Source organism: Chiroxiphia lanceolata, chromosome 20 (assembly GCF_009829145.1).
Source record: "Chiroxiphia lanceolata isolate bChiLan1 chromosome 20, bChiLan1.pri, whole genome shotgun sequence".
Classification (NCBI taxonomy): domain Eukaryota; kingdom Metazoa; phylum Chordata; class Aves; order Passeriformes; family Pipridae; genus Chiroxiphia; species Chiroxiphia lanceolata.
Window position 1 is genome coordinate 4524410 of NC_045656.1, and position 18129 is coordinate 4542538.

General features: G+C 46.1%; 1 protein-coding gene across 10 annotated transcripts in view; it reads left to right on the top strand.

The window, feature by feature from the left end:
- COL26A1 (collagen type XXVI alpha 1 chain) overlaps positions 1–18129 on the top strand; it is a 181524-nt gene that overhangs the window by 127061 nt on the left and 36334 nt on the right. For all 10 annotated transcript variants that reach the window (XR_004360511.1, XM_032707748.1, XM_032707749.1 and 7 more), the window contains one exon: positions 12735–12796. Coding sequence is in view for 9 of the 10 variants with exons in the window: in XM_032707748.1 (XP_032563639.1) it covers positions 12735–12796 (62 nt within the window). In the remaining variant the exon portion in view is untranslated. The remainder of the gene's footprint in view (positions 1–12734; positions 12797–18129) is intronic.

Consider the following 18129-nt stretch of genomic DNA (forward strand, 5'->3'; position numbering starts at 1 on the left):
GTCTTAGTTCTGGATTGACTTTTTAAAGTGGTGATTTGTTTCCTAGGTCTGTCTCCACCTTTGTGCTTCAGTTTCTCCCTGGGTGGTTGTGCCCTTTTCAACATCTGCCCTGTTTGGTGTTCACAGAGAGCACGAATAGTCCTGCCCCTGCACATCACAGCCCTCTGAGGAGACAAGATGTTAAATTATTTTAAAATGTGTTTTCCTCCATTGTGCCCTTTCATGCACTTTAAAGGTTTCATGCAGGCAAAATCTGGCTGATGCTTTTATTGTTCTGCTAACCTGACAGTGGGGTTAGAGCACAGAACTGAGTGTTTATGATGGTTATGATGGGTGTTTAAGATAATCAGAGGGATGGAGCACCTCTCCTATGAGGACAGGAGCTGGGGTTTTTCAGCCTGGAGAAGAGAAGACTCTGAGGAGACCTCATTGTGGCCTTCCACAATGAGAGGGACTGATAGTGACAGGACAAGGGGCAATGGTTTTAAACTCAAAGAGGGCAGGTTTACATTAGATGTTAGGAAGAAATTCTTTACCTGGTGGGTGGTGAGGCCCTGGCACAGGTTGCCCAGAGAATCTGTGGCTGACCCATCCCTGGAAGTGTCCAAGGCCATGTTGGATGCAACCTGGTCTAGTGGAAGGTGTCCCTGCCCATGGCAGGGGGGCTGAAACTGGATATTCTTTAAGTTCCCTTCCAATATTAACCATTCTGTCATTCTATGATTTATAGGCTGGTTGGTTTTAGGGGTTTTTTTGACTGTGCAAGGAGTTCTCCTTATTGGCAATCTGGCCTGGGATTCCTCTAGTGATCTGATGTTTGAAGGTTTCCTTCTATGGTTTGCTCTTAGTCATTTAGTTTCCAAATGATATGCTGATTTTTAGGCTGTTAGCTAAACTCTTCGGAATTGTGGGGCAGGAAGGCAGAGACTTATCGTTTGTATTTGATCAGGGGCTTTTTCTACACCTTGGTAATCTGCATCCCAATACCTTGGGAATGCCACTCCAGGCATCTGGCCCACTGCCCCAGCAGGTAATCCAGTGTTATGTTTACTGCTGGAAGGCTTTCAGAAGTGTGAGTTGCTGCTGTATTTCTAGAAGGGGCAGGAAGGGCTGTCTGTTTTCTCTAACACTGTGGTGTTCCTCATGGGCTCATAAGCACTGTGGCACAGAGAGATCTGCAGATGCTTCTGGCCACACTCAGGCACTTCCAGCCCTTCCCAATGTGGGTGTCTCTGGCTGGTGTTTGCTATTGGCTATTTCTGAGGCTTCAGCCCATCAAAAACTTTAGTTTCAGGGAGTGAAGTGGAATTTGAACTATCTGAATATAGTCCTTTGTGTCAAATCAAATGATTTGTTAAAGTGAGGCCAGATTTGTGGGGAGAATCAATCTTTTTTATTAGATCAACTGATGTGGAAAAAGCAGACAAACTTTCAGGCATAATAACCCTTCTCCTGGCCTGTGTTTGTATTGCAAGAATGAAGGGACCTGTCTGCCAGGGCAGACTGTGCTTTAGGATATGCATTCACTCAGTTCCTCAGCAGTCTCTGTCTGAACACAGACATGGGTGGCATTTTTGGGTATGCTTGTACACTTTTTGGGGTAGAAAACTTTGTCTCCCTCTGTGTTTGGACACTAGATGTTCCTACAGAACAAATAATGGGCTCTGCTCTGCAGCTGACTCATTGTGTGCGTCTGGGGCTGATTATGGATTCCCTCTGTGCCTCAATTTCCATCTGTAAAATGTCACAGATGCCCACCATTCATAAATCGCTTTCAGATTTCCAGATGAGGTGCTGTGTAAGTGTAGAATAGCATTAGTTTATGCATATTGTGCTAGAGGATAATATAAAACACATGCAGCAGAAGAGCCTCACAGATGTCTCTCTTTCAACTGCAAAAGGCAAGGCCCGGGCTGATGATTTAGCACAGTACTAATTGGATTAAAATAGGAGATTGCTTTTGTACTGATGCAATTGTCACCATTAAAGTCCTCATTTACCAACAGTTTCTGGAGATAGCCCGGTTATTTCCTATTGAGGAGAACTGTAATGCCTTGAGTTTCAAAGCAGAGCGATTTACAGCAAGCACCAACGTTTTTCCAGCATCCCCCACATGCTCTTCCTCACCCTCTGGAAGGGGACTGGGCCATGCTTTACTTTGAATGTGCTTGGCCTCCAGCTGCACTTAGCACTTCTTTGCTGGCACATCCTAATCTCAAAGCAGAGGCATTTCAGTCATTCCCAGTGCCACTCCTGGCTATTGCTCACACAGGAATCCCCTTTATCGATAAGAAAAGCTGTTCCCGCGGCTGCGAGCGAGCGAGTGCCTGGCAGCTGTTCAGCATTAAGTCAATTCTCCAAGTTTAAAGGATTTGTGGGCTGTGATAGTTTGGGTTCAGGTAATTAACTCCGGTGAAGTGCTTGAGAGTGTCTTGCAGACACATTTCACAGAGAAAGATGAACTTAAACAGTTAAGAGCTTTGATTTGATGAAGTGCCCTCGAGTTTCTGTATTGTGCTGTTGGGGCTAAACTCTCAGTGGTTATGAAACCTGGGAGCTCTTTGACTGCAGGAGAGTTATGGTTGTTCCTTCCAGTTGCAATCTGGCCCTGTGCTTGTTCTGAAGTGCCAAAATCGTTGCTGTTGCCAGCGGTGTCACGTGGCAGCAGCGACTGTGCACCAAGCCTCTAAAGCTGTCCTCGAGCTGTGTCATTTTAAAGCCCTGGTTGGAGCTTATTTGCCAGTGTATTGTTGCCTGGTGCTCAGAAGTGATGCTGAGCTGTCGTGGTGTGGGGTTGGAGGGGATGAAGGTGTCCCTGGGGATCTCCAGTTCCTCCTTGGTGTGTATTGCAGGCGAATTGCGCCATTCTGGGTTTGTCCATTTTGGACTCGCCGGCTGCTCTCCCCGTTCCTCACCAGTGCTCAGAGGGAGGGTCAAAATTCATTGTCAAATCCTCCACAGCTGGAAGAGTAACATAATATTGAGGCTGAGTGCGTGGGGTGACAGGCATGGGGAGAGCAGGTTGGCTGACACCCAGCCTTACCCAATGCTTGCCATGTTCCAGGAGAAATCTCCCCTGATCCTGGGCCTTCATTCATGGGTGTAAACTTGCCATTTAAGGCTATTTTTAAGGGAGTTTCAAGGTGGAGGCAGCTAGAACCTCAAAATGAAGCTCCTCAAAGTGCCACCAGCACTTAGGGGACACACTGTGATGCTCATTCTTGTATCGATATCACAACTCAGAGAAAGCACAAACAGGTAAATAAGGGCTTGATCCCATCAGAAAGTAAAGGGATCCCCCGGGTTTGGGAAGCATTTAGTGAGTTTTGTGTTGAAATAACAGGGTGTGGGAATCCTGGAAAACATTTTCAGTGTGAACATCCTCTGATTTTTCGATCTAAAATGAGTTGGAGGTGTAACTATTTCCAGGAGTGAAAAATCTGAAGCTGAAACATGCCTGGCTAACCCCACGCAGATCTTTCCTTTAATAATTTTTCTTCCCCCAGTAGTTAACTAGGAAACAACAGCAAAACAAACCCAAACAAACAGCCCTTTGCACAGCCTTGTGCTCCCCACTGATCTGATGCAAGAGTTACCTTGTTCTTCACGTTATGGGGACCAGATGATGTGAGGGATTTGCTGGGTCCCCTGACACCCGGGTGTCCCTGGGTGTCTCTGAGAACAAAATCACAGCTGCAGAGAGAGTGGAAGGGACTCCTCTTCCTGTTGCTCAATAAGGACCATTGCAGAGCTCAGGGGGATTTAGATAAAGGCCAGCAAAGGGTAATGAGCAGCATTCCTGCATCCTTGAGCCCTTTCAGTGCAGCTCCCAAGTGCTGAGTGATGGTCATTAGCCTTGTGCAGGGCTGGGGGGGCCCTGCAGAGCCCCAGGGAGGAGGGAAGTGTGGGAGAATGGACAAACCACGGTTTGGGATAAACCTGAAGCTGAAATGTTGACATGGGAAACCAAACCTTTACAAAAGTGCCCCTGGCAATAGTAGTGATAATAATTAACTGTAGAGAGCATGGGCAGATATAGTATTTTGATGTTCAGGGAGCCAAGTTCTGCTGAATTCAAACCATCCTTCTCAGTGGCTTAAACAACTGTTTTCCTTATTGGTATTTCAGCTAATTTTGTGTCATGGCTAAAGGAAACCAGTGGTAAAGGTTCTGGATGAGGAACAACTCAAGCTTGACTGAGCACCCCCAGTGGCACATTTGTGGGTTACAGGGACTCAGTGCAGAGAGGGGTCCAAGCCTAGAGCTGCCCTGCAGCCTTGCAGGCAGAAGTAATAAAACTCCAAGCAGGGGTAGAATTTAAGGTCAGAAATCCAAACTGGAAACACGGTGCATATTTTCTGTACAATGGTTAACTTTGGATGCAGTTCACTAAGGAAACCTCGGTTGTCTGGCTCTGGAGTGTCTTTATGAAACACAAACTCCAGCTAAGCACACGTTGTTTGGCTCGAGACTGTGAGAGATTCTCTGACCTGTGATACACAGGTGCAGAACCAATATTGTGAGAGTCCCTCCAGGCTTCCCGGTGAGCCTGGATTGGAATGTTTCCTTTTGTCCTGTCTGCTTCCTTATTTCACGTTACACTACTCCATATTTTGACTGCATTTCCCCCCTAATTGCTTCTCTCAGCAGGGAAAAGCAGTCTCTTTGTAAGGGATGCGAGACCATCTCAGCTCAAGATGAACTTTTGAGCATGGTGGAGTTCCCATGTGTTCTCCCACAGGGGTCAGGTCCCATGAAGTGTCTCTCCATGTCACAGATCAGGGAGGAGGAGAGAAATTAGTCTGAGTCTGATGGGTATGAGATGCTGGATTTTGGCATAGTGAGGACTGGACCAGCTCCTTCCCCTGTGGGCTCTGTGCCCTCAGCTTCCTTGGCAGGGAGACATGGATCCCTCCTGTCAATTTGGGGCCTGTCTTGCTGTGAGAGATTTGTAATACATGTTGTTCTTATACCACCTATGTATCTTTATTTTCTATCTTTTTATTTGCTTTGTCTGCTTTTCTGCCATGCACTGACACAGTGGTGGGTCAGGGGAGGGTTTTCTGGTCCTGAGCACCCACAGTACTGCCAGCAGCCCTTGGAGCACCATGTTCAGCAGCTCCATAGTCAGCAAGGCTTTAGCAAACTCGAGTCTTTATTATTGTGTAACTTCAGTCTTTGGGCTACATTAGTAAAATGTCCTTGGTGTTTCTAAAAATAAAGGTAATACATTTCTAGCCAAACATGTTGCATCAAAATCCAGCTCTTCCCTGCTAAACTTTCCTCTGGCAGATAAAGATGGACTGACCATGGATCTCACCACTGATGGTTGCCTGTGAATAAATGATGGTGATCTAATTCCATGTGCACAGGCCTCACCAGCAGAAGGGCTGTGAAAGAACACAAATCCTGAGAGTAATTGTGGATAAAATTAGGGAGTGGCGTGGGACACTGCATGTGTGAAATTTTAAATAAAACAATGTGAGCGATGTGAGCTGTTTAAGAATAGACCTGGGTGAATAATGGAGGTTTTTTGGGTTTGTTTGCCAAATCAAAACAATTGGAAAGAAAAATGATTTGGGAGAATCTGAGATGGAAATTTTTGAGGTTTTGACACAATGTAATAACTAAAATATGGGTTTGAGTCAACTGAAATTGTTTCATTTGACCAAACTAAACCATTTAGTTTTACTTAGGACTAGTTTCACTTAGGACTATTTAATTATGCATCTAATTTTTAATTTAACTGAGATTTGAAATAAATGCTATTTCATAACTTAAGATTGAAACATGTCATTCAGAAAGTATGAACAATCATTTAAGAAAAAAAACCCTGGAGAGAATATTGCAAAAATTTAGAAAATTGGACACTTTTTTTTTTCACTTGAGACAATACACTGAATTTTATGTAGCTTCTCGAATGGGAGCTGGTATCCAAAAGTGCATTTTGTGGTAAACTTCCTTTTCACTCAGTTTTGCTGAGGTTTTTTCTTACAGACATTTCAAAATCACAGAATATCATGATAATGAAAAAATATTTATTGCTTATTCAGGGGGAAAAAAAGCCTTTTCCTGTTTAACAAGGTAGAAGAAAGTAGACACAAAAGTGAAGTATGAACACTTTACAAGCGGAAAAGGATCAGATAGCAGTTCTCATAAGAAAGGAAATTTGAGCTGCTTTTTAAAGATAGCCAGTAAAGTTAAGGGTAAGGGTTGTTATAATAGAGATATGAGAGAGATTATAAATGGGGGAATTTTGGCAGTGATTGGGGTCTCCTTGCAAAGATGGTGAATTGTCTGGAATGAAGGTAAAAAGGCAAAAATATTCTGTAGGTGTTCTGTTTCATATTGATAGGCAACCTGATAACTCACAATTTCCAGGTGAAAAGAAAACTTCCCAGCCCGCGAAATCCTGATGTGAAAACTGTGGGAAAGTACAAGCCCTTGTTGTCAATGAGACCATCTTTAAATGTCTCTGAGCCCCCAGTTCCTGATCTGTGAGGGGCTTGAATTCTGCTCCTGCTGAGGGGGGTTATTGTGGGGCTCTGTTAGTGCTGCTCTCAAACTCAGGATTAGAGGAACTGTGTTTTCAGAGGGAGCCTGTGGGGTTTCATAGTGGTTTGGCACAGAAAGGGGGCAAGAAGGAAGGTGCTCCCTCTCCCTCCCTCCTTCCTTCCTTCCACACTTCCCCATGGATGAGACACAGCCTCGCTCAGCAGAAGGGCACGTGCTCAGGGTGTGAGGTGAGGTTGTGGCCAGGTTGGAGCCTGCGATGTTTGCAGGTCAACCAGGACACAGAGTTCCCCTCTGGACACACGGAATGCAGGGTTGAGAATGGCCCAGCAGCTCCTCTCTCAGTTGGGTGCCTTGGCCAGTCCATCCCAGTGTCCCAGCTGTGACAGACCCTGCCCAGACCCTTCCCTCCCCTGTCTTTGCCAAAAGGTGAATATTTGCAATGCTCACAGCAAGTAAATATCATGGCAGTAAACAGAGTCTTCTTCATGATCCTACACTAAACAACACACTGAGAGCTTCTCCTTGCAGAGAAACAGATTCTGCTCCAGTTTACCGTGGCCAGGGCTGGTGGGAGCCCTTCCCTCCTGCAGCTCTCCAAACCTTTGGTTCCCAAAACTTTGCTCCTCAGACCAGAGGCTACTGGGTGACACAAGTGTTCATCCTCTCCGTGGCTGCTGTCAGCCCTTTGCCTCTCACGTGCTCAAACCCCATTACAGACACGACTGGTTCTAAACAACTACAATTAATAAAGTCTATCTGGCCAACATCTGACTCTCATTAGAGGAAATGTGTTGAAAAAAACAGATCCCAGGTTGGCTGTGATTTATGGCTCGGGCCTGCTATCCTTCACAGGCACTGGCGAAAGCTTTTGCAAAGGGCCAGAACATAAACTACTTAAGGAAACTCAGTAACCATGTAAAAAGGCTGGAAGGGTCAGATCAGACAAATTAAAGAGAGGTGATGTAGGCCCAGGCTGGCTGTCCCCCACTGAGGGCCACCTAGGTAGGCATGGGAGATCTGTGTTCGTGTTTCTACTGTGGAATTTGACTTGAAATTCCTTCTGTGCCAGTGTCTGAAAGTGCCACTGCTTTTTTTTTGTGGCTGAACTGTGAGCCTGTGTGTGGCAGTGAGGGGATGGAAGGGTCAGTGGTCTGGTGGGTTCTCTCGAGAGTGTCCAAAGATAACATGTCTGGTGCATGAGATCCCTGGTGCTCACTGAGTTGACAGTGGAAGCTGTACTTCCCACTTCCCTTGGGACTTGACTTTCCAGCTTCATCCTTTTTGTCTTTGCAAAGAAACTTGGTTACCTGGGCTCATTTAGACTAATCCTCTTCCAGATTTGCTCAGAGACTACTCTGACCTTGTCCTGGAGAAACTGCTAAGAAAAGCTGGTCTCCTGCTTGCTTTGGCTGACAAAATTTCCTTCAGACTGGACCTGCTTGAGTTGTGTGTCACTGATTTCTATGGCAGTGCCCCCCAAACCATAACTGTGGTGGTGCACAAGCCCTGCCCTGGGCAGTGCTGATGATGCAGTTACTGGCACAGTGAGAGCTGTGGGGTTTCATGGAGCTGCTGTTGCATTCCCAGTGCTCCAATGTGGGCTGTTGGCATGGCCATGAGGCAGCTCTGGTTTGCTCCCCCTGCCCTGGGGATAACCCAGTTTGTCCTCTTTGTGCATTTCTGAGCAGTGCAATGGAGGTGGTGGGCTTGATTAGAGGGAGAGAGAAGAGCTGCCAGGCGAGTTGTCTGACAAAAATCAAATATCTAATTTCTTTCTCTGTGTAAATGTTACATTTGGTCCTTTTTCATGCTCTGACCTCGGATCCTTTACATTAAACTAACAATGGATGAAAGGAAAGTGAGACTTGGAGGAGGAAAGTGTGTTGTTTAGAGTCTGAGCAGGTTGAAGCATGAGCTGCAAATGTGATTCTTATGTCCCCAAGCCTGACTCTGTGCTACGCCCCATTGCATTGCAAGGTTGAAGTTTCTTGTAATGGCAAAATACAGCCTTGAAAAAACTGGCTGCAAAGAATTTATTTGTTTAAACAAAGGCTTTGTGATTCCAGAATTCTCTCCCCTTTCATATGCTATAAACCACCTCCTCCGCCTCCCCTCTGAAACATGAATTTTGGAGTAATCCATCAAGAGAAAGAGAGACAGAGCCTTGATCCCTTGACTTCAGTTGAGCTGTGCAATTTATATCTACTGAGCATCTGGCTGTAGGGAAACCAAAAGCTCTTTTAATATTCTGCAGAGACTCTGGGTATACAAATGAGCGTGGGCTGTCGGAGCTGAGAAATGGGGCAGAGATGCCAAGAGGTTTCTTTGCTGTTTTGCACAAAACTGACCTACGACCCCATGGTGAAAGTTGGGCTGGTTCCTTTTTTATTTCCCTCAGTGCCCCCACAGTGATAACTGTGCTGGACTCATCAGAGCCCCGTTGGTATGGAGCTGTTATCACACCTTCCCTGTTGTTACGATTTGGGCGAGGAGTTTGGAGTCTTGTGGGACTTTCTGCCTCAAGGAGCTGAAATGTGCAACTGTTTAATCATGAAATTATGCAAAGCAGGGATGCCAAGTTAGCAAGGCACCTGAAGTCAGTCATTCACTGCTGTAGGTCACTTGTAGGAGTGTATCCAGAGTGGAAGCTGCAGGCAAAAGGACCCGATCCCAGCTGGCAAAGCTGCAGCTCTGGAGGCACTGGCTCAGCCTTTAACCAAAGATGGGTCAAATGTGGCACCTTTTGGGTCAGGGGTCACTGCTGGCATGGGCTTCATGCCTGGTTATTTTCCAGCACGTGAAGTCTACCACATCTCTGCTACCTTGCACTTTTCCATCCCTCCAGTTGCATTGCAGCCAGAGGGGGGGAATGGGAAGGGAGAGGTGGCTCGGGCAGTAACAGTGAGACGTGGTGGAGACAGACTGGGTGTCATGGGATATGCTGGTAACTGTCCCATGTTCATTATCTCAATTATTTATCCTCCCTGCTGGAATATTTCTAAAACAAATCCTACCATGTGTTTTGAGGTTGGGATTCATAGAGTGAAATCACAACTCCTTTCTCAGAGTTTAGCTGGAAAAATACAAATCTGCCAACGAGGAATATAAGGGAAATAAACTGTGGTTCTGTGTAGGAACAAGTGATGGATTTCTGCAGATATGGAAAGCGTCTGCTCTGGAGTCCCAGGTCACAGAGTGTGTGCATTTGCCCCAGTGTTATATTTGTTCCATGAGGAGTAATGATGTGAGATTCTCAAGGTTGTTTTAATAACTCAGATTGCTTTCACCCTGATCAGAAAATTCAGCTTCACAGCCCCAGGCCTTGGATCCACCAGCCATCAGGATTAGACACTAAATACTTCAGTGCATCATAGCCAGGGAAGATATTTATTAGCCTGATTTGTCACCACCATTCTCAGGCTTTCTGCAAGGACAGATAATGATCCCAGACCTTGAAGCAGTCCCTGGTGAGTGAGCTCTGAATGTAGTTTCTGAAACTGCAGTCCTGGGCATTCATCTCTGTGTTTGAAAGCATCATTCATCTCTTGGTCAGCTAAATAACTGTCACAAGGATTTGTTGGCAGGATGTTTGCCTTAGTAAGAAGATCTTTGGCATTAGGACATCCACTTTCTGGATTATTTAAATGTCTTTTGGGTCCAGGCTAAGTACCCTGGGTGTGGATCTGGGTTTCCAGGCATTTCACAACAGAAAGGATCAGAGTTCAAATCCAGCTTGAACTTAAGTAGTTCTTTTTCTGACCTGGGCTGTGTTTTCTGTATGTTTTGACAGGCATCACTGACACGGAGATGATATTAGTACAAATCTCACATGCAGTGATGCTGCTGCTTTCTCCTCCCTTCTGTCATTTTGTTAATTTAAATCTAACTTTTTCTGCTGCAAATGCACCTGAGAGGGCTCTTTGAGACACTCTTAGAGAGCAGAGAGAGCTGCTGGACTGGTGCTGTTCCTGCTCCCTGTCCAGCAGAGACAAGCAGAGTGTCCTTCCCCCTGGGAGCTGGTTGATTCACCCCCGTGCAGAGGGATAGTACAAACCCCTTTTTATGAGCTGGACTCTCCAAAGGGAGCTTAAATGATCAATCCATCTCAAATTATGCACAGAGATGGTTTTCAGACAGCTCAAGTCAATCTCTCTAAACCTGTGGGAATTATAAATGTGTGCAAGCCAGAAGGAGGGAGAGTAGGGCTCTGTGTTTTATTTGCTCTGTAACACATCTGGTACATCTTTTGGCTCCTGGGAGCAGTGGATTTATTCAGTCTTATCTTTCTGTGGGGATGAGCAAGATCAAAAGCCTGAAGCTGGTTACATGCAGAACGTAATTCCCTGTTTTGCACACCACAAACAGATCCAGACCAAACAAACCTCACCCGTTTCCTTCCCTCTGGGACAGTGCACTTATGGCTCTTGTGTATTCATGGGCCAATTCAAGCCAAAAAATATTGTCCAAGATCTATTGCAGGGAATAAAAATAAACAACTGTTGGGTAAAAGAAAGCCCTGTCAGTATTGACCTGTGAGGAAATCCCTCCATCTGAGTGTTCCTGAAGCATCAGATGCTTTGTCTGCAAAATGTTGTGTATTATGAGGTGGAAGCTCTATGTCTGGCTCCTTTGGGAAGCTGCACAGCTCCTCACAGAGGGCCAGTGAGAGAATTCCTTTGGAAGGTTTATGCAGTGGGTGATTGGTTGCTGTTAGCACTCAAGCAATCTTCTTAGCCTGTAAATCACCAGGGTGGAAGAGCTGATCTTCCTGACCCTCCAAGCCATGTGCTCAAATCTTTCCATGGCTGAGAGCCATTGGTAGGTGCCACGTGCTTCATAAACCCAGCAAGTGTCTGTGGGTGAAGACTGGAGGAATTCCTCAGAGCTCCTTGTGCAACAGGGGACAAAGCTGGATGGGGGGAACAGCTGAATCCAGCTGGGGTGATGTTTAGTCAAGCCAAAATCCATGTTCACCCATTCCTTGCCATAGGGAGGCACTGGACATGGCACCCTACATTGTTATAACCTCAGCCTGAGCTGTACCTGAATGGTCTGTTATGGCTCAAGACTTACAATTTTATGTCCCCAGCCCTATGGAAATTAAATTAAATTAAATACACCAGAATTAAATACTTCTATGGTCAGTCAATGAAAACCAGATCTGGCCCTTAAGGAGCACAAAACACACACAGAGATGTGTTCCTCTTCTGTGGGATGTGAGATGACAGTGATTCCTCACCTGAACATAGATGGTTTATTCTCTGAAATACTTTATGCTGTCATGATAGGTGAGTGGTCCAGGCTGGAAAGCTTCTCTGAGGGCTGGGAATGGGCAGTTCCACAGGGCTGCAAAGTGCTGGGAAAGCACTTTGTTGATTAAATCTCAGTTCAGGGCTTTATCCTCCTTCACTCACTTTAACATTGCAGAGATGAAAACAGAGGCAAAGCAGCAGGCTGCCTGTTTAGATAAGGGATGTCCTTTGTGTTGAGCAATCATTTAACCTGCACTCAGAGCCCATTCTGGTAATGTTTGCTCTCACTGAGGCCTCCTGTCAGGACTCCTTTGGTGGCTGCTGCCTATCAGTTGCTTCCATGCAGCAAAGTGAGATGGAAACCACTTCATGCTGCAGCTCTGGGCTGCATCAGAGCCCTCAGGTCTGCCTTGGATCTTCTGGCTGTCACTGAGACAGATGATTTGTTGTGGGAGTGGTAACAGGTCCCGGGAGCCCAGGGATGGAGCAGGAGGGTTGGGCATTTTGTATGTTCATTTCTTTCCTTGGTATTTGAGCAGGACAATGCTATAGGAGAGGGTCCTAAATGGAGTGGTGGTGGTGCAGCCTGCTGTGCTGTGAGGTGGGAGCACATGGCACACCAGTGTGCCCCAGGGGCAGAACAAGTGTCTCTGCTGATGACAGCAAGTCATGCTGGTTGGCACCGTGAAAAGTCTTAAATCTGATTTTTATTTCATCTGCATTCTACCTATTGGGAACTTAATTCCCTCTCTGCCCCACCAAACACCCCCAAACAAGGTTCATGTAACATGGCTGTGGCTGTTGACCTGTGCAGCGGACTTGAATACTTATTTTTGCCCTATAACTGGTCTTGACTCACTTTTCCATGTCCTTTGGATCAAAGGGGATCAGGGTCTGCAAACTGAAGCTGTGGATTAAAATGCAAAGTCCATGGAAGTTTTACACCCTCTGTTTTGTTCTCTCCAGAATGCATGAACTGCACGAGGCTGGCGGACATGACCGAGAGGCTGAACACGCTTGAGGCCAAGGTAAGGACCTGCCTTTATTCTGCTGTTTGGCAAAAATTTCCAAGAGTTCCTGGTGAAAAACAGGTTGAATTGGCAGCCCTGGAGAGATCAGGTGTCTGCTCTTCCACCCACAGTGAGGAACACGCTGTGGGGGTGGTTCTGCCCCAGGAAATGAGGCAGCACCGCTGTGCACGTGGGCATCACTCACCTCCAGCCTGGCTCCTGCCCCTTCCCATGGAGGTTTGAACAGTTTCTCCTCAGCCTGCTCTTCAAGTGTAATCCAGTCCTGCTTTTTCATCCCTTTCCTGAAAGATGGGAGGCTCTCATGCACACTTTAGTGGAGACAAATGTTAAGGGGAGACCTTCATGTTGTGGGTTTTTTTCTGCAAATCATTTTAATTTCTACCTACTGGGATTCAGATAAATTGTTCCAGTCAGGCAACAAAGCAGCTGAGTCAGCATTCCCCTTTGATGTGTGGTCCCTCCTGTGACAGCCCACTCCTGGCTGTTAGTTATCGTGCTTTGGTCCTTGTAAGGCATTTGCTGCTGTTATTATTCATTAACTGATGCTTATCAATGCCATAAAAGAATTTGGGGAGAAACCTTTGAGGAGGGAGGTGGTGGTTGTATGGTGTTTTTGAGGCCAGTGCATGATATTATGGTAATGTGGGAATTGTTTGTGCTGAAGTGAAGTGAGCAATGTTGTCTGGAACGTCATCAAAGCCTTCACGGTTATATTTCATTGCAGGAAAATGAAGGGGTGGGGGGAATGAAATTCTGGGGAGCAGAATTATTGGAGTGAAAACAACTGGTGTAATGCAGAGGACAAAGGTGAGCTGGATTGTTTTCTGAGCAGCAGGAGCTGCAGGTGGGTGTCCTTCGGCAGGGGGGAGAGAGGGGCTGGGGACTGACCTCTGCGTGTGCAGTCCCGAATCCAAGTGAGACACGGGACTGGCTTCAGAGACACGTAAATCAGCCCTCCCCTGCTCAGCCTGTGGCCAGCTGTACCTTTTTTCACTTTCCAGGATTTTCTATGTCTGGCTCTCTGGAAAATGACAACCAAAGTCTGTCCTGACATCAGCGCGCCCACACCGAGCCAGCTCGGGCTGCTCTGCGTTTGTGTCTGTAACGTGTGAGGGGTGGTGGAACACCAGCTGGGGCCTGCAGGGCTTTGTGGAGGGAGAAGGAGGTCCCACCTGCCCCATTCCCCTCGGGAGGTTTGCGTGTGGTGTGTTGCATCTCTGATTTAGTGCTGCACTCAGGCAGTTCGTGTTGTTGCTGGGATGGGTTTCCTTCTGACTTCCCTCTGCTCCCACACAGATCCAAGCTGGGAGCAGGCTCATCAAAGGGTTTAATTTCGTGGAGGGAAATGAGTTATTCTGTTGTGAGAGACTGTGTCTCTGCAAGGAGACCTTCTGCAGCACAGCCCAGCAAGGTCCTTATCAATCTTTTGGCTTCCACTTTGTTTGAAAAGCTGTGGATGCTGTGCAAAAATGGACTGGAGCAATTAAATGGAGAGTGAAGTAACAGTACATGAATGCTGGTGCTGGATACAAGAGAAATATGCTGATTCTTCTTTTTTCAAGGTTAATTTAAGTTCAGTTTGATCTATGTAGCAGTCTAATGAACTCAGTTATTATTCAATAATAGCCAGCACCATTAAAAAGGTGCTTGCATTTGTTTGGTATTGTCTGCATTCCTGTTCTGGATTTTGGAGAAAGATCCCTGTTTAGCTGGATGATCTGGATGTGAAGTTGTCTCTCAACTCTCCAAACTGTCTTCTTGTAAAGTCTGGTTTCACCACAACAACCTATTCCAAGGAAGACAGGAGTGATGGGATGGGCACACTCATCTCTGCCAGTGTTGGAGACTGTTTCACCCCTGATTTTTGCAGTCCTGTTCTGCAAAGGCAGATGTGGAATTTCATCCTTCCCATGGGCAGAGCTGGATTTTCCTGCCACAGTCCTGCTCCCTCTGGGGACAGCTGAAGGGCTTTTCTGCTTTTGCTCTTTTGAACTTCAGCCCAGCATGACCATGGTGAGCTCAGAGAATGGCAGTGGGTGAGACCAGCCTGTGGTTTCTTCATTCCTCACTCCTCTTCAGCTTTTATAGCAGCCCCCCTAAAATTGAGGATATAACCAGAAATGGTCTCATCTTTCTTATTACAAGGGTGAGTTGGTTCATCCAACTTGTAAGATCAGTGCCCAAATGAGGTAATAAAAGTAACCCTCTGATTTTAGTTATATGAGAGTTGGATCAGAAGGTGAGAAGCAAAAATAAAACCAGAGCAAATGGAATGAAAAGTGACTCATTAGGGACCAGTGCTTATATTGCCCTTGGGGAGGAGAGAGACTGAGACATGTGCACAGAACAAACTCTTCACATGCCTTACACTTTCCTCAGCAGTGCTCTTGGTTGTCCTTGTGGCTGTGGGAGAGGTTTCTGCAGGGAGGGAGGTGAAGGCAGACGGAATCAGGCTCCCATTTCCATCCTCATCTCTTCTTCCCAGCTGCCATTTCATCTCCATTTGCTCCATACCAGACCCACTGGGTGCCAGAGATGTAAAAGCTTCATTGATGGTGTTGAGCTTGAAACCTCCAGGCCACAGGAATCTACTTCAGGGAGGATGGTGCTGACCTGGGGGTCCAGGACAAGAAAGTGTGTGGGCTGGAAGAAAACTACCCTCTCCCCAAGCCCCAACATGCCAAACCTTATTTCTCTCCTATGACATCTTACTTGACATCCCTCCAGCACCCCATGGCCCCGGGGGGAGCCTCCCTGTAGGGAGGGCACCATAAACCCTGCTTTTATTTCATAAGAAAGGTTTCACTTAGGCCAGCACGGCGTCTTATTGGGAAGTGAGTACAGTCCTTCCTGAATTTCCTGAGCCTGATGCTGCCCTCCTGTGTCACAGGATGAGCCCAGACAAACTCCTTCTAAGCTCAAGAGAGCAGCACTGATGCCCAGGGCTGGCAGGGGAACAGGCAGGGCTGGCAGGGGAACAGGTAGATCTGGCAGGGGAGCAGGCAACTGCCTACAAATTTCTGCTCAGTTTGTTCACCCAGTTTCTCTTAATAAGCTCCACCACAGAGCTATGATATTAGTGCCAGGTTTTTGTTGGAGCTGGAATGCAGCACTTGAGCTGAGCTGGTAAAACCCAGCCTTGTCTCCTGACACCACTTTTGGGAAGCTCGTGGCATTTCCCTCACAGCTTTAATGCTGGGAGATAACATTACATCTCCAGTGTCTGATTGATTCATCGTGTGATTGATAAAGGACATGCATATTTTTTGCATGAAAACAGTCCTTGTAATGTGGTTTCCCCACACAAGATTCTGAAAGGTTTTAAAGAAAATCTTTGCACCGTGCACAGAATTAAATCAATACATTGCTATTTACCTGAAATCAGCTCATTTGTTTAGGACAGATTACCCACAGCACCTTCACTACCCCAAAGACACTACTTGTGTCTTTGGATTACAAAGCATCATTACTTGGAGTTTTAATGTGGCCATTGTATGAAATGTTTCTCTATCTCCCCCTTCTTCCAAGCAGTTACATGAAATACTGGCAGCTGTCTGGGATGTTTTATGGGGATTGTCTTTTCTTTCTCTGATAGACAATAAAACAATTCCCTGCTGTAGTGGAGAAACATTTGGAAGATAGCAAATGTTTCCCGGTGCTATGACATGGCTGAAAAATTGGGAGGGAAACCAGAGCTGCTTGGCTGTGAGGCTGCTGCTGATTCCACAGAGTGGACATGAGTAGTTGCTTGATACTTGAAGGACTTGCATGGATTTTCCATGTTCTGCATGTGATACAGAACACTAGCAGTTAGTTATTTTCTTTGTTTTCTGAACAGGAAGGTGTCTTACTTAATTCCTAAGATTTCCTAATGATCCTGTGCAGAATCTGCCTCTCCAGCTTCAGCAATTTGAATTTGAGGACATTGAATTTAAGGAGTATTGGGGCTGTTTCACAGGTAGCTGTATAATAACTGGCTGGTTTCCAGTAGCAATGACAACCTTAAATCCCTGTAAAATTTCTAATTTAATGCTGAGTTTCTGTAGGTCAGTTAATGAATCAAATATCCCTAAGAATAAAATGCAACTTCCTGGCTGATTCTTGCTAAGGGGAACCATGAACCAAAACTGGGTGGGCAAACTGAATTTTGTGTCAATATTCATATCTGGACTTTATCTCTTGGTCTTTTGCTAATCTGCAATAATCCTGATTATGATTAAACCACTTGAGGCAGTTTGGGTACCGGCCCTTCTCTCATTTGGGCATCCTGCTGTCTGTCAGAATGACAGTTAAAATCCTTTCTTTCTCAAGTCTAGAAATTTTTGGACCTTATTTCTTATCACTGTTGGATTGAAGAAGCAGTCTGTCCCCTAAGACTGTTCCACGTGTTTGGCCAACGCTGTAAATCGTCTGCCAGAACAACAAAAAGGCTGCAAAGACCTCCTTGTCCACCATCCCCTCCCACAAAGTCTTTTAGTTACAAGTTTGGCATTTTAAGTCTAATAGGTTTTAATATTTTCATAAAGTAACTTTGAAAAATTCTTTTTTTCCTATGACAGGCAACTTAATTTGCCAAGAAAATCCTATGGTGTGTTTAGTACCTGGGAACGTTGTGTACAAGCTTTGGTTTTTAAGAGAAATAGTTTTGTGGCCAAACAGTAGGTTTTGGTAAGGGAGGTGTTGAGGAACCTAAGGGATGTAAGTACCCAAACACACAAACTTCCACGTGATTCTAATCAGAAATTCTCGTGGAGCTTCATAAGGGAAATACAATCTTAAAATAAAGATGACTTTGGGTCCTCTTTTTTTTTCAGCTCACACCAAGGTGAGCCAGGAAAGGTCCAAGCCCCTCATCTTTTGCTGTTGTGCTGCTCTTCTTGCAGCTTTCAGAGCCCAGTAGAGCACATGGGGCATCTGAGCCTGTTTGAGTCTGAGGATGTGAATCCCTCAGAGCTGAGGCCTCCTCAGCTGGTGGGAAGGAGAGCTGATCCCAAAGCTATTGCTGGGAACAGGTGGTACTTTGTCAAGACTGAGTTCACCTCAGGCTGGCCTGGCTCCATGTCCTACACTCCCACATCCCCAGCAGGTGACAAGCAATGCACTGGGCAGAGCAGAATGATGTGATTTTGAGGGTGGAAGGTTATAGCCCTGATGGATTTTTATCAGGTGTTTTAAGGACCAATGGGGAATGTGATTTCACTCTGAGCTCCCTTGTGTGCTTCACTCTGCAGTGAGCTCCTAGCACAGCATGGAAGGAGTGCTGGATCCTCTCCACACCCAGCTGCTTCCCTGGCTCTCACATCTTGGAGTGCAGTGCTGGCTGCAGGGCT